Below are 15,314 nucleotides of genomic sequence, written 5' to 3'. Positions count from 1 at the left end.
TATGTCAATACCAGGAAGCCCTTGAGGGCAGGGGACTGTATCTTTTGAACATTATATTCACAGTGGCAAGCACAATGTCAGGCACATGGTAGATACAATCAAGTGAATTACAGTTTAAAAGAACTCAGCCAAATAGTAAATTTTGCTTAAAAGAATATCATTAAAGTTATTATTTTGCTAGATAAACCTCAGACTCGTGGTTCTTTGCTGATTGATATGTCAATGTGTTTTGTAATTCTTTTGGCTAAAAGTAAATGCAAATTACACACTCAAAGGAAGAGCTTCTGTTATGGTCTTGAATTGTTTGGAACACAGCATAAATTAATTTCTTGGACTTTAAAAATAAAATCTAAAGTTGAAAGACATGGCTTGATGTAATATTTTATTAAAAAATAGTTCATTTTTTGAAAATGGTGGTAATTTTATAGTAATAGTAATATTAAAAGAACCATTTAAAAACGTAATACATACCATTTCTATTTCTTGATCTTTAGCAACCAGCTGTCGATTAAGAAGTTCTTTGCTTGAGTCAAGTTTAATGCAAAGTTCCCTTGTGGAAGACAAATCTGCAAGGGCAGACACTTTTTCAAACTGAACCTTCTGAAGCTCCTCTTCCATCTTTACAACAGACTTATGTAAAGTAGCAATCTGGGACTTGTAAGACCGTTCTGCATTTAAGTGCTGCAAGGACAAAATTATTATATATATGTATATTTTAACTTGAAAAAAACCTACAGCATGGAAAACAAAGTGGGACAAATATTTTAATGATAGTACTTTTAGATTATAAGGAACTTTAGATGATATAGGTGGCAATAGTATGCACAAAACATTCCGGGAAAGATAAATTTGGGCTTCAAATCTCTATATATAAAATCCAGGAGTAAAGTGGTCAACTGGTCGTTCTTTTTTTTTTTTTAATAAATACATTTATTTATTTATTTATTTATTTATTTATTTATTTTTGGCTGCATTGGGCCTTTGTTGCTGCGCGTGGGCTTTCTCTAGTTGCGGCGAGAGGGGGCTATTCTTCATTGCAGTGCGCAGGTTTCTCACTGCAGTGGCTTCTCTTGTTGCGGAGCACGGGCTCTAGGCACATGGGCTTCAGTAGTTGCAGCACGCCGGCTCAGTAGTTGTGGCGCACGGGCTTAGTTGCTCCGCGGCATGTGGGATCTTCCAGGACCAGGGATTGAACCTGTGTCCCCTGCATTGGCAGGCAGATTCTTAACCACTATGCCACCAGGGACGTCCCTGGTCATTCTTTTTAATGTATTTAGAAGACAATTTAAAAGTCTCATCCCCAAAGTTAGTTGAGATATACACGTTTGGCCTGTAGTTCTGTCTATATTTGCCACAGTTTCAATTATTCTATGGTATAAATATTATTATTGTTAAAGACAAAACATTATCTACCATTTCATTCACAATACCCATTTTCTAATTCTTGAATGGCATGCTGATATGGATCATAATATCATAAAATGAGAGCTGATAACTCTCTAGCACTTACTAATACCTCTGAGGGAAAAAGACTCCGGGCAAGTATAAATCAAGAACACATCCACATTATGGAAAATAAGAGCATGTCTTTAAAACTGTAATATGAGAGTCAAGTTATATAAATGCTTTCAAATGTTCAAGATAATTCCACACACCCCCCTTTACTTTCAGAAAAATGTCTTATGTAAGTGCACTGCCACCTACAGAGAAGTATTTGCTATTATGTGAGACTAACAGAACTGAAAGACAAACAAAGAAATGTTTCTGCTTTTACAAATGTTTTTACAAGTACAATGCACAAAAAATTGCTCCTGGAATAAGTTATTTGGCCACAATTCACTCCTACCTTTCTGCCTCCCTTCCTTCCTCACTCACTCAATTTCTCACTCATTCTTCAAACAACCTTCTATCCATCCATCCACCCACCCGCCCATCCATTCCATACTTATTGAGTATATTCTATGTTCCAGTCAATGTGCCTAGATGCATATCCAATGGTAAGCAAAACGGTCTCTGCTCTCATGAAGTTTACAGACTATGGGGGAATCATGCATTAATAAAATAATCATACAGATGAATATGTAAATATATATTAAGCAAATATTTCTAGAGAAAAAAGTGTAGAACACAGGAAAGTGACCTAGACTGATGGGATCGGGGAAATCAGGAAAGGCTTCTCTAAGTAAATGACACTTGAACTGAGATCTGAAAAGTGAGTAGATATACAGTGTGTTGGGGGAGGGTGGCTTTTCAAATCAGAGGATGCTAAGTGCAAAGCAAGAGCAGAAAGAAGGCTAGTATGGCTACAGCTCAGAGACTACAGGGAAGAGTGATAGGAGGTGCAGTTGAAAAGGTATACAATTTACAAAATAGAGCCTAGTAAGCCATGTAAAATTTAGGTCTTTATTACAATTGACAGATCTTACAGAGTAGGTTATGTGATCGGTTTTGTGTTTTGAGAAGAATGTTTTGGACGTTTCAGGTTCTAGTAAAATAGCTGATTAAGCTAAGAGGAAAATCTTCTGGATAAAACAGAATAAAAAATTATTTTTGCAGTTCATAGTTGAACTTGCAGGTAAGAAAGAGAAATTCTCACATGCCAAAACACAGAGAAAACAAAACCAGAGCACGGAGCAAATGAGCAGGTCTGAAGCTAAGAGCTGGGGATTGGAAGACCCAGTAATGGCGAATGGCTTAACACACTCAAGTAAGACTAGGAGACAAGAATTTAGGACTAATGGAGAGTTGGAATTGAGATCTCCACATAATCTGGGACCCTTGAAAGGAGGCTCCAGGAAAAAAAAATCCACCCAACCTCACAGAGAGACAACCAAAAGTTTATCTTGACCTAGTCTCTGGATAGAGAAAAAAAAATGTCTTCTGTAAGAAACTGAAAACTTTGGTCTGGCTTCACCCAATTTTGGAGTCTGACTTTATCCTAACATACCCAATTCTAAACTTTAACATAATGTTTGTTCCATGCCTATGATAACTCAGAGTCCTTTTGTAGAAGCAGATGCACCTCCCTGACCATTCATAGTGAAGCACAACATTTTCTGGCTGGGTTGTGGAGGTCTTGAGAGCTACTCTCTATCACAAAACGATCCTCTAGTCTCCATTCCTGGCAGATTTAGGACGTAATAGTTCCCATGAAATCCTTTCTCCCACATGTTCCACTTGCGTTTTTACAATAACTCCTGCTTTCTTGAACTAGCTGGAGTAGATCTCTTTTCCTTACATTTGAACAAGTTTTAATATATAAATGCATTTACTCAGACATGTGAACACATATTAAATGTCTTCAAAAATGTTTTCCTTTTAGAAAAAGAGAAAAATGTATCCTTAGGAAATCCCAAATTTTAGTAGCATATATTCTGCTAAGTATATTTTGCCAAAGTTCTGCAGAGAACTGGATTTTTAGAATTGAGTTGAGCATGTTTTATACCAAACTCTTGGCCCTGATCACTATTGCCCTTAATATCACCTAAAGTCAACCCTCCTGGATTTGATCACAAGGTTTTAGGATCAAGGATAGCAATATTGTCATATTACAATGACAAAAACAAACAACACTGATATTGAAACAAGCATACCAATTATTTATAAGGGTCTTTGAGCAAGAGTTATTTACAGTGATTAAAGCAGATGATTTTTAATGTATTCATGACAAAAAAAGAAGCAACAATGAATGAAGAATTCTGTAAACATATGGGTAGATACAAATAAGGATTGCCTGAAAGAATAAGAACAATAGTAATGATTTATTTTTAAGAATATAAAAACAAGGTGGAACTAAAATAGTACACAACAGTATCATAAAAGATTGGTGTGTGTGTGTGTGTGTGAAAGAGAAAATAAGAGAGAGGGCACAAGATCTAGTAAGCAGTAGTTTTGTGCTCAGTATTCAAATTTTCTCAATACCATATATTATTGTTTAGGAGGAAGGTTGGAGATACTAACAACAGACTTTGTTAAGTATGCATATTACAATTTTAACTACTAAAAGAATAGATTGAGAACATATACCTTCCAAACCAATCAGCAGTGGGGTAGGAAGTGTGTAAAGAAAACAAACACATAAAAGACGTAAAAAAAGGAGGTTCTTCAGAAATGAGGGTGAAATAAATACTTTTTAAAACAAACAATACGTGAGAGAATTCAATGCCAACGTACTAGAAGAAACTTTTTTTTCCCCCTCAGTTGAAAATAACTTAGCTCTTACCACTTTATTTTATTTTACTTACTTTTTGTTAAATTTTTTGTTACTTTATTTAGAAGAAATGTTTAAAGGAAATTCTTCTAGCAAAAAGAAAATTATAGTAGATGAAAACTTGGATCTTCCCAAAGGAATGAAGAGCATGAGAAACAGTAAATATGTGGGTGAATAAAAAAGTCTTTCATTCACCTTATATTTGAATTTCTTTAAAGATAACTATTTAAAGTTAAAATAACAATGTACTATGGGGTTTACAATATATGTAGAAGAAAAATGGAGGAACAGCAGGATAAAGAATGGAAGGGGGAAGTAAAGGGGTACTAAGAAGTAATCTATTATTTGAAGGTAGACTGTGACAATTAAAAGATACATGGCCTATACTCCAGAATTATCAGCAGAAAAAAATAATGATGTACAGCTTATAAGGCCATAATAGAGATAGAATGGAATACTGAAAAAAAATACTCAAAAGAAGGCAGAAAAAGAGTAAAAAGGAAACAAAAAAATAAATGGGACAAATAGAAAACAATAACATGGTAGATTTACACACAACTATATTAATAATTCCATTAAATATAAATGGTCCAAAGACAACTAAAAGACAGATGTAAGACAGGATAAAAAAGCAAGATCCAACCATATGCTGTCTAAAGGAATACTATTTTAAACATAAAGACATAGAAAGATTAAAAACAAAAGCATGGAAAAAGATATACCATACAAACAATAATTAAAAAAGAAGTCTGAAGTGGCTATATTAATACCTTACAAAGTATACTACAGAATGAGAAGCATTACAATGGATAAAGAGATGAATTCATTAAGAAGTAATATAATACAGATTCAAATACATGAAGTGACATGACAGAACTGAAAGAAAAAATATACAAATGCACAAATATATTTGGAGATTTCAACACTCTTCTCTCAATAATTGGTAGAACAAATAAACAGAAACTCAGTAATGATAGGAATTGAAAAACACTATTGACGAACTTGACCCAATAGACATTTATAGAACATTTTACCCAACAACAAAATAACACACGTTATTTTCAGGTGTACGTGGAAAACCCAGAAAGATGACCATATGCTAGCCATAGTCTCAATAAGTGTAAAAGACTGAAAAATCAGTAACTAGAAAGGTATTTTTTTTAAATCTCCAAATACTGAAAATTAAACAATACCGCAAAATAACATAAGTGTAATCAGAAAATTATTTTGACATAAAATAAAATGAAAACATATCAACTGTGTAGAATAAGGGTCCATTTCTGGCACGGCAATGTGAGCAGCTCCATAGAACCAGTGAAAGTAGCGAAAACTACAAAAAAGCAACCTTAAATGGTCTTTAAATAGTCTCTGGAAATGGTCTTAAGAACATACATTAAATGAAGAAACACTTTTAAGAAAACCAACTAAAACTGGGAGGGAACAGGAAGAGTCCGTGGCATCTGAAGTATGACCCTCTCTCCCCCTACCCAGCTCAGCATGATGGAAATTCCACTCCAGGTGGGTGCAGCTAAACACAGTGCTCCCTCTCCCCTCAGTACTCAGGCAAGAACTATAGTGTATTCCCAGGAGAGGCAGGCTATCAGCAGTTCTCATGTCACCCCAAAAGCTACTTATTTCAGAGGCCAAGTTTCTGGCAACAATGTCTGGGAGATGGGGGCTCCCGTCTTCTGCCCAGCCTCTCCCCATGGGATGGCGGTTCTATCTTGTTTGTGGCATACTGAGAACACTGTGGCTCTGACTCTCCTTGACACAGGTTATTCATAAGGAAGAGGTTCCATACCTGTAGAGGCATGCTGAGAAGGCCAGAGGCTACAGCCATGTACCCACCATCCCCTCCAAGTGCCCAGATCCTAAAGCGGACACGTCACTCATAGAGGACTGCACCACTGTCCCCACACCAGCTTTAGAGCCAGGGCTCAGAGATTTTGCCCAGGCAGAGAGAGAGGCCTTAAAGCAGGAAGCTCCTAAATTCTTCCAAAGGAACTTTACTTCATTTACAACTGACTATAGGAAAATTCAAGTCTAAGGCACTCTCAAGAACAACGGAAGGTATGGCGAAAATACTTCAAGGCTATGTTGAAAAGAAATTTAAAAAAGAATGGTAAACTCTTAAGAGACACAAGCTCGACCATAGGTCAGCTAGTTTACCAGCGAAAATTAGGGGAAGAGACTGCTAAGAAGAATGTTCTCGGGTTCAGAAAAAACTCAAACATTGACCTCAAAAGCTATCCCTGTAAAACAACCCAAATTTAACTGAATCAGTCTATGAAGCAATTTGTGCTTGAGGGCACTGTTGAAAACAATAAAGCAAATAGCCAGAAATTAGTTGGGCTTAACAGCAGAGTGGAGTAAAGGAAGAGAGTCAAAAAAGGTCCTGCCAAAACCACTGTCATTGCAGGGTAACTGTGGACGCATTCAAGGCTGCACCTCTGAGGAGAAACATCAGAGGCTTCACACTTCAAGGGGAAAGGGGAGAAAGAGATTTCACTAAATAATCCAGCCAGTCTCTAATCATATAAACAAGCAGCCTTCCAGTTTCTGTTCCAACGTGCAAAGAGCTTAGAGATCATCACTCCCATGCTCACAGTACGAAAAAAGCAGAAAATATGACAATAAACAACTCTTCTTTGATCTATCAGAGAATTGAAGACATAAAACGAATCACTGCACCCAAAATATAGAGAAAGGTAAATACAGAGAATTGCAGCTTACCAGGAGGAGAAACTGCTGTTGGAGCTAGCAACCGGTAGCAACACTTAAAGGGTAATTGACCACCTGCTAGAGACTGAGCATGAACTAGCTTGAGAGATACATCCTCCTGGGCTCCCAGCCTGAGGAGAACCCCACATTTTTATTAGTTCCGAGCAACTTCAGGCAAGTTACTAGAACCCCTGGAGCCCACTGGGTTTTCAGGATTAACATCCGAGAAAAATCCCCTCATGCTTCTAGCAGGGTGAGGGGAAAAGTAACCATTCTGAATAATCCCACAGAATTCTGTCCTTCTTGAAAAAGGTCTGCCCCCAAAGGAGATAATTTTGTGACAGCACAACCAACATGGTTGTAACAGAGCCTAACCAATGTGGAGGGATGGTAGTACCTAACGCAGATTCTCTCAAGCCTTTCTACCTCATCTAAGGGAGAAAAAAACTGAGAAACACTTGTGAAGGTCACATCCCAGGGGCACAGGCCCACTAAAAGACTAAGACCTAATCGTAGGATAACAGAACATGTCTCCTCCACCTACACTTCACTACCACATCAACAGGGCTCCTGTATAAAAATAGGAGGTCACAGTTGAAAGAACTACAAGGTTCAGACTCTATTTAAGGAGTCTCCAAGTGAACCCAAAGACAATAGAGGAGACAAAGAAGGACACCAGAAGGAATTTTAGCCTCTCTGACATGCACGGCTACAGTAAACAGTAATCATAGCCTAACTCATAGACAGATAAACACAAAACTTCACAGTAAAGGCCTATTTACCTCAGTAACTTTTACCAAATGCTGTTTGTTGCAGCATTTTATTATAGAAAAAGTGAAGACAGTTAAATGTCCTTTAGTATGGGAATGAATTGTAAAAATATTTTATTCAATGACTATAGAAGCAACTGTTTAGATGTACACTATATGTATTAAAATAGATACATTTCAAAATTATAATATTGAGCAAAAAAGGCAAATTGCAAATAGATACCTACAGTACATTATCACTTAAAAAAACTTAAAGCACACAAAACATTATACATCATTTGTGGGTGATAGATATGTAGAAAAAGTACAAACATATGAAAAAGAGTTATACAACTGACATGAAAGTTCTACATACCAACCATTAGGGAGGGAGGAGAAGAAAGGATGAGGAGTTGTATCTGCAATGTTTTGTTTCTTTAAATAAAGAGAGACTTTATTTAAATAATAAATATATTCTTCATAAATATGGCAAAATGTTAGCATCCTTCAACTTTGGAGATGGGCATATGTGGGTCTTTTATATTACTTTTGGGGAGGGCACCGTTTTCTCATGCTTGAAATAGTTTCTAATTTTTAAAAATGCTAAAGATTATTCTAGTTGTAGAGTAGGTAAGAGATCAGAGAACCAGAGCGAAGAACAGTTAACAGACTACAATTCACAGTATATTTAAATAACTTAAGTGTTCGTTTATACACTTAATTTACGGAAAGCCAAACAAAACTCTTTTAAATATGATACAGGATGTACTACAAGCATATTTTACCAAACTTACCTGCTCGACCTCTCTATTGAGGGCATCTACTTTTTCTTTTAATCTGTTACCCTCTGCCTCAGCAGTGATAAGTTCTAATTTGAGGGTATTGTTATCTGCCTCTGCTTGACGGGCCTTATTTTCCCAGTTTTCAGCATCTTCATTGGCTTTTCGGAGTTGGTCCATCATTTGCCGGTTCTCAGATTCCTAAAAAGCAAATCTTAGGTATTACTTTAGGAGAGTAAAATGTTAAACATGTGATGCAAATTAAACATTATTTGCCAGGTCACTGGGAATTTACTTGCCGCGATGACCAACGGTACCATAATCTCAAGGACTCCTATCTCTACTCTCAGTTTAGAAAATTGGTCATCCTGTAATTAACAAAAGGGAATGGGACCAGGATCTGCCCTGGCTCCTGAGTCACACTCACTCATCTAGTAAAGTTTCCACTCTTATCTTCAAGACCTCAATGAATATGTTTTTTTTTTTTTTTTTTTAATGTCTGAATGAATATGTTCTTATATTTGCTTTTGTTCAAACAAAATCCTCATTGCCTCCATATAGCTTCTTACTGACTACTTGCTGGTCTGGTTTCTGAGCTTCTGCCTTGACCTGACCTTTTGTATCTGTGTATTCCCTTGTTCCCGACTGCTCTTCTGGGTTGTACTACGGCTACAGAGCTTCTGCCTGCTTGCATATCTTAAGCGTCAGCTTCTGATAATTCTCCTGGTTTGGCGTGTTTCCTATCCGGTTCCTGCCTCTCATTCATAACCCCAGCCTTAATTTCCTCGATCATGGACTGTTCTGTGATTCACTTTTGCTCACTGTTCTAATAACTTGCCTGAAGTTGCTCAGAAGTAAAATATGAAACCTATGCCAATAAACACTACTCATAAATATACATTCATGTATATACTGGGCATACAATATAGAACCACTGTTAGAATCTATCATGATAAAGTTCTATCATGATGGACTGACTAAAGTAGGATCTTATTTCTAAAGGAAAACAATCAGCTCCTCAAATAATATATTATACTGAGTAATAATTATGAAGCTACTTTTAAAAAATTATTTTAGTAGTATGGTTTGGCCAACTCATTCTAAAAAATCATTTATAATTTTGGTAATTAATTAAAAAGGCACTAGATCTCTTTCTCTCCTACCTGTTAATAAACAGTTCAGAAACACTGGAATAAGCAACATCTAATTGTATAAGGCAAATTATAATAAACAACATCTCATTGTATAAAGCTTTCAAATCAGATTTTTCTCATAAATATGATTAATCATGAGACTGGTTGAAATTCAGTTAATATTGCCACCTTGTGGTCTGGCTGTACCTTGACCAATATGAAGGATCTTTGCCAAGTCTGTTGATTAACAAGTTAACATACTAAACTACTGTATTGGCTTTTAAGATTCAGATATTCCAAATGTGCCAGTAGGAATCTGATGTGTGTTTTCTATTATTGTACTAAAAATAACAGTTGTGTACAGAGTATGTACTTGGGAGTTACATGATATAATATACATAAACTGAATTTTACCCACGTTAATTTTTACCCTCTTTAACTTTCTGTAGCACTTATTGTGTGTGTCATTCTCTTAAAACTGCCTTATAGCTTTATGTAGTTAGCTGTGGATGTACCATCTCCCCAATAACCCCTCAGATTCCTCAAAGATAGGAACCATTTTTATGTTGAATTCAGTTTTCTTAGGAATCATTTTTATATTAAATTTGGCTTTGTGACTAGGTAATATATGGTTCCAAGTTTAAGCAGCGAAAAAGACTGCATTAAAACGTCTCTCTGCCCTCTAACCACTTAGTGCCCTCCCTCCCAGCAGCCAGCAACCACAGTTTACCCTTTTTTGTACCTGCTCAAAGCAGCCAGAGCAGTGTGGGGTGCAAGGTGGGCAACATTATAAAGAAAGTGAAACTGATCTTTGGTATTCTCCAGTTCTCTCTTTGCAGATCTCTTTCCCTCTTTCTTGTGCTTCCCCACCAGTTCCCTCTGGTTGACCACTGGGCTCTTTACACCCCTCCACCAGGGCAAAGGCAAAGCTGCTGCCTCAGCTGGAATCCTTTGCACTTCCTGTCTGAATCATGGATACAGCCTCTCCTAACTGCTCTTCCCTCTCCTTTGTTACCCTTCTGATTTATTCTTTTCCCAACATTTCCCGAACAATCTTTCTAAAAGGCAATTCTTCAAATAACTTCTGTGTGTATGTTGTGATGAAAGCTTCCTAAAAATACAGTTCAGCCAAATCCTTCTTACCTCTTTATTACCACCCACCTTCACGTTCCACTCTAGCTACAGGACCTACTTTCCCCCCCGCTACTTGTTGTCCCCACTGCCGGGGGTGCCATTCTGTTTCCTCGCAGTTTTTCAACTCTGTCACCTCAGCGCCCAGCATACTGCACACTGAATGGATGGGTGATGAATAAAGTACTCGATAATCCTTAATGGACCTCCCTACCAAAATGGACCCGTGATCCTTTCTCTCAGGGGAGTGCCTGGATCCATCCGGCTATGTTGTGAAACCGAGTCTCAAAAAAGAACTCACATGAGGATGCTAAAAGCTGAGAGGAGTTTGATGTGTGATGTTTGAAAATACAATTCCAGAATCTAAAAGCCCCATTCCCTAATGGTGGAATTTCAGGTAATGCGACAGGCTAGGGAGAAAAAGGGAAGTGTCTAACATTGACTGAAAGCTTACTACCTTAAAGGTTGTTCAGATAGTCTTTTATTTATATTCTGCCCTATTCCAGAATAGACTTAGATGGCTCACTGTGCTAGGCTATCTTACTCACTTGGGTGTTCTTCCCAATTACCAATGGGACACTGAGACTGAGGGAGGTTGAGTGGCCTATAGAAGTCCACGGCATTAGTAAGAGGAAGAGTCAGACCTATCTGACTCCAAAGCTTCTGTCCATTTGTGACATTACATTGCTAGCACCTTCAACTCAAGAAGGGTAGGAAATCACCTGCTTTGGCAACATGAGGCTGCTGCCTTACTGCCTGAAAACAAGGGTTGCAATTCACGAGTCCTTAGAATCTCTCATCTCTCAAAGTCCTGAATAGTCTTATGTACACCATAAATAAATGCTCAAGATATGTTTATGGACTGAAATTAAATGATATGTTAAATACAATGGGGAAAACTGTTTGGGGGGAGGAATTCCTATCAATGGTTTGATTGTTATGTAAGTAGGTAACACCACACCTATTACAGTAGTCAATCCAACACTATTTTATATAATAGTTTATCAAATGGACATACCCAACATCCTTGGTCTAGCTGTCTATTCCAGGGTTGTCACACATGTGCCCAAATTATCGGGAATCATCTGATATCAGACATGCCAGTCGACGTGCGCCTGGTCGACTGGTTACTAACAGAGAAATGGAGAAGAGAGCCATCTGCCCTCTGGTCCTGAGAAACAGGTGGCTCCACAACAGAGTGATCAATTCTGATCTGCTACACAATCAGGTGGAGCCTCTTTTGTCAAAGGTTTGTAACTGTAAACTACCATTTCCAAATATAAGTGAGCCCAACTTGATTCTGGCCCCTTGTTCTTCACCCAATTAGGAGGATTCTGCTTATCTAAAATGGCTAAGTGGCAAATAAAAGGGGTGTATCCCTGAGTTACCTTTCTGGACATTGGTGACATTCTAAATATATAGTTAACACGTAACTGTCAACATTAAAATAGGCTATGCCTTAAAGAAATGCACTTGATTCAGCTGTCCCTATGAGTGCAATCAATCAACAGCTTTAGTGAAAACTCAAGTATCTCGAGCCAAGGTGAAAATATATATATATACATACTTCGGACTTTAATACATTCTTCAGTTTATTAACCTCCAAATTAGTGTCTTGAACCTTCTGTTTAATGTCACTAAGCTCATTATGAGTATCATTCAGTTTTTTAGACAGTGCCTATGAGAAAAAGACAGTTAGATCTGACTACAAAAAATTAAAAATTGCTCTATGTCAAAACCACAATAAAAATTTTTAAAAATATTTACAGTAAATATGATAAATAAAAATTAATATACCTAATATATAAAGCTCATATAAAGACAGTGAGAAAACACAAAAGTCCAAACAGTAAATGGGCAAAGAACCCAAACACAATTCACAAAAAGGAAGCATAAGTGGATAATACTTGAAAAAAGTTAAAATTTACTAGTAATCAACAATAGGGTAAGGAATGGGCGTTTCCATGTATTATTAGAGTAAATGTAAATTTGAGAAAAGCAAATCTGTGGTCTGCTACCTGGTGATGACATAAGAGACATTTTTAAAAGCTCATAAAAACAAGAAAGACAAATATGTTACTTTTTGTTAAAGGTGGGAGATGGATGCTTGGGTATTCACGATACCCATGTCCACTTAGAAGGTTTTTTGATTTAAAAAAGAAACCTCATAAGCGTTTGATTCAATTTGAAACTAAATCTATAAAATTTAATGAAAAAGAATGTTTATTAAGGCATTATTTGCTATGTGACAATATTTATTCACATTAGGTGAATGATGCAGTAAATAATAGTATCTACATAGTGGTAAAACCACACAGAATACTATGCATTCATGAGAAATGTTTGGAATAATTTTTAATAACAGAGAAAAATGTTAATGTATATTTGAAAAAAATCAGGATAAAACACTAAAAACAACTCAATTTGTTTAAAATCGTGGTATTGAGGAAGAAATTTTTTTTAAGGTTTCTGCTTTCCAAATCTTTTATGATACGGGTTTTTTCTTTTTTTTAACATCTTTACTGGAGTACAATTGCTTTACAATGGTGTGTTAGTTTCTGCTGTATAACAAAGTGAATCAGCTATACGTATACATATATCCCCATATCCCCTCCCTTTTGCATCTCCCTCCCACCCTCCCTATCCCACCCCTCTAGGTGGTCACAAAGCACCGAGCTGATCTCCCTGTGCTATGCGGGTGCTTCCCACTAGCTATCTATTTTACATTTGGTAGTGCATATATGTCAATGCTACTCTCTCACTTCGTCCCAGCTTACCCTTCCCCCTCCCTGTGTCCTCAAGTCCATTCTCTACATCTGCGTCTTTATTCCTGTCCTGCCCCTAGGTTCATCAGAACCTTTTTTTTTTTAGATTCCATATATATGTGTTAGCATATGGTATTTGTTTTTCTCTTTCTGACTTACTTCACTCTGTATGACAGACTCTAGGTCCATCCACCTCACTACAAATAACTCAATTTTGTTTCTTTTTATGGCTGAGTAATATTCCATTGTATATATGTGCCACATCTTCTTTATCCATTCATCCGATGATGGACACTGAGGTTGCTTCCATGTCCTGGTTATTGTAAATAGAGCTGCAATGAACATTGCGGTACAGGACTCTTTTTGAATTATGGTTTTCTCAGGGTATGTGCCCAGTAGTGGGATTGCTGGGTCATATGGTAGTTCTATGTTTAGTTTTTTAAGGAACCTCCATGCTGTTCTCCATAGTGGCTGTATCAATTTGCATTCTCACCAACAGTGCAAGAGGGTTCCCTTTACTGCACACCCTCTCCAGCATTTATTGTTTGTAGATTTTTTGATGATGGTCATTCTGACTGGTGTGAGGTGATGCCTCATTGTAGTTTTGATTTGCATTTCTCTAATGATTAGTGATGCTGAGCATCCTTTCATGTGTTTGTTGGCAATATGATATGAGTTTTTAAACAACCTGCAGTCCACAGAGGGATCCATCTTCTACTCTTGGGCCCTCTGACCCAAACAAAGGAAAAAACTATTCTTGAACATTTGTATATTGTTATGATACTAATTTTCTTCTGATTATAAAAGATGTTTATGAAGGTGTAACAAACAACTATGATGTTATAGTAAGCTAATAACAGTTAAAAAATATTTATCTAGTGATTAGCTAGACACTCTACATTCTTGCTAGGCATATTCTCATCTACTCTCCATTTTTACAGTTGATAAACTGAGAGAAGTTAAATGATAGGATCACACAGCCAGGCAGGGGACTTGAACTCAAGTGGGTCTTAAACACTCCACTCTATTGTCTTCTCATGTAGAACAAAGCATGATATAAAGTGCCATGTGGTTTTATCCCAGCTACATTAAAAAGTTCATGTAAAAGACAGTATAAAAATTTTTTAAGTACATTGAAAATCAGTAAAAAATACATTAACAGTGGGTAACTCTGGGTGGTAAATATGAGAGTTTTTAATCTAATTTTCATAAATATAAGTTATATTTACCTTTAGCCTATTTGCTTTAGCTATAAATAGAGCACTATAGTAGATCCTATAAATTCACATCTCTTGTTTTTATTGCTATTAACTTTTAAAGGATAAACTTTCTTTTAAAATAGTTTAGACTTATAGAAGAGTTATTAAAATAGTATAGAGAGTGCCCATATACCCTACACTTAGCTTCCTCTATTATTAACATCTTATATTAGTATGGTAAATTTGTCACAATTCATGAACCAATATTGATACATTATTAACTAAAGTCCGTATTTTATTCAGATTTCTTCCATTTTTACATAATGTCCCTTTTCTGTTCCAGGATCCCATTATTCATTAATTTTTGAACACAGTACTTTCACACCTCAGGCAACTTTTTAATAACTAACCAAGTTTTGCAACTTTATATCTGATTATATAAATTAAAATATTTAACAGTTAAAAAAATACAGACTTTTATGATGCAAACTGAACACATTGAGAGTGATAGCAAAGCAAGGGAAATTATGTGGACCAAAAATTTTACAGGGGAAAGAAAGTTTCCAAGTAGAATTTTTTAATGTTAAAATTAAAAGTGATATTGGTAATGAGAGTTCTGGATAAAGC

At 36.5% G+C, this 15,314-nt stretch overlaps 1 protein-coding gene across 7 annotated transcripts in view; it reads right to left on the bottom strand.

The window, feature by feature from the left end:
* TSGA10 (testis specific 10) overlaps window positions 1–15,314 on the bottom strand; it is a 110,601-nt gene that overhangs the window by 28,245 nt on the left and 67,042 nt on the right. For all 7 annotated transcript variants that reach the window (XM_059942743.1, XM_059942739.1, XM_059942738.1 and 4 more), the window contains 3 exons: window positions 12,291–12,401; window positions 8,475–8,660; window positions 472–681 (listed from right to left, as the gene is read on the bottom strand). In XM_059942743.1, the coding sequence (XP_059798726.1) occupies window positions 472–681; window positions 8,475–8,660; window positions 12,291–12,401 (507 nt within the window). The remainder of the gene's footprint in view (window positions 1–471; window positions 682–8,474; window positions 8,661–12,290; window positions 12,402–15,314) is intronic.

This window comes from Balaenoptera ricei, chromosome 13 (genome assembly GCF_028023285.1).
Source record: "Balaenoptera ricei isolate mBalRic1 chromosome 13, mBalRic1.hap2, whole genome shotgun sequence".
Classification (NCBI taxonomy): Eukaryota; Metazoa; Chordata; class Mammalia; order Artiodactyla; family Balaenopteridae; genus Balaenoptera; species Balaenoptera ricei.
The sequence above is the reverse complement of the archived record's forward strand: the minus strand, read 5'-3'. Positions and strand labels throughout refer to the sequence as shown.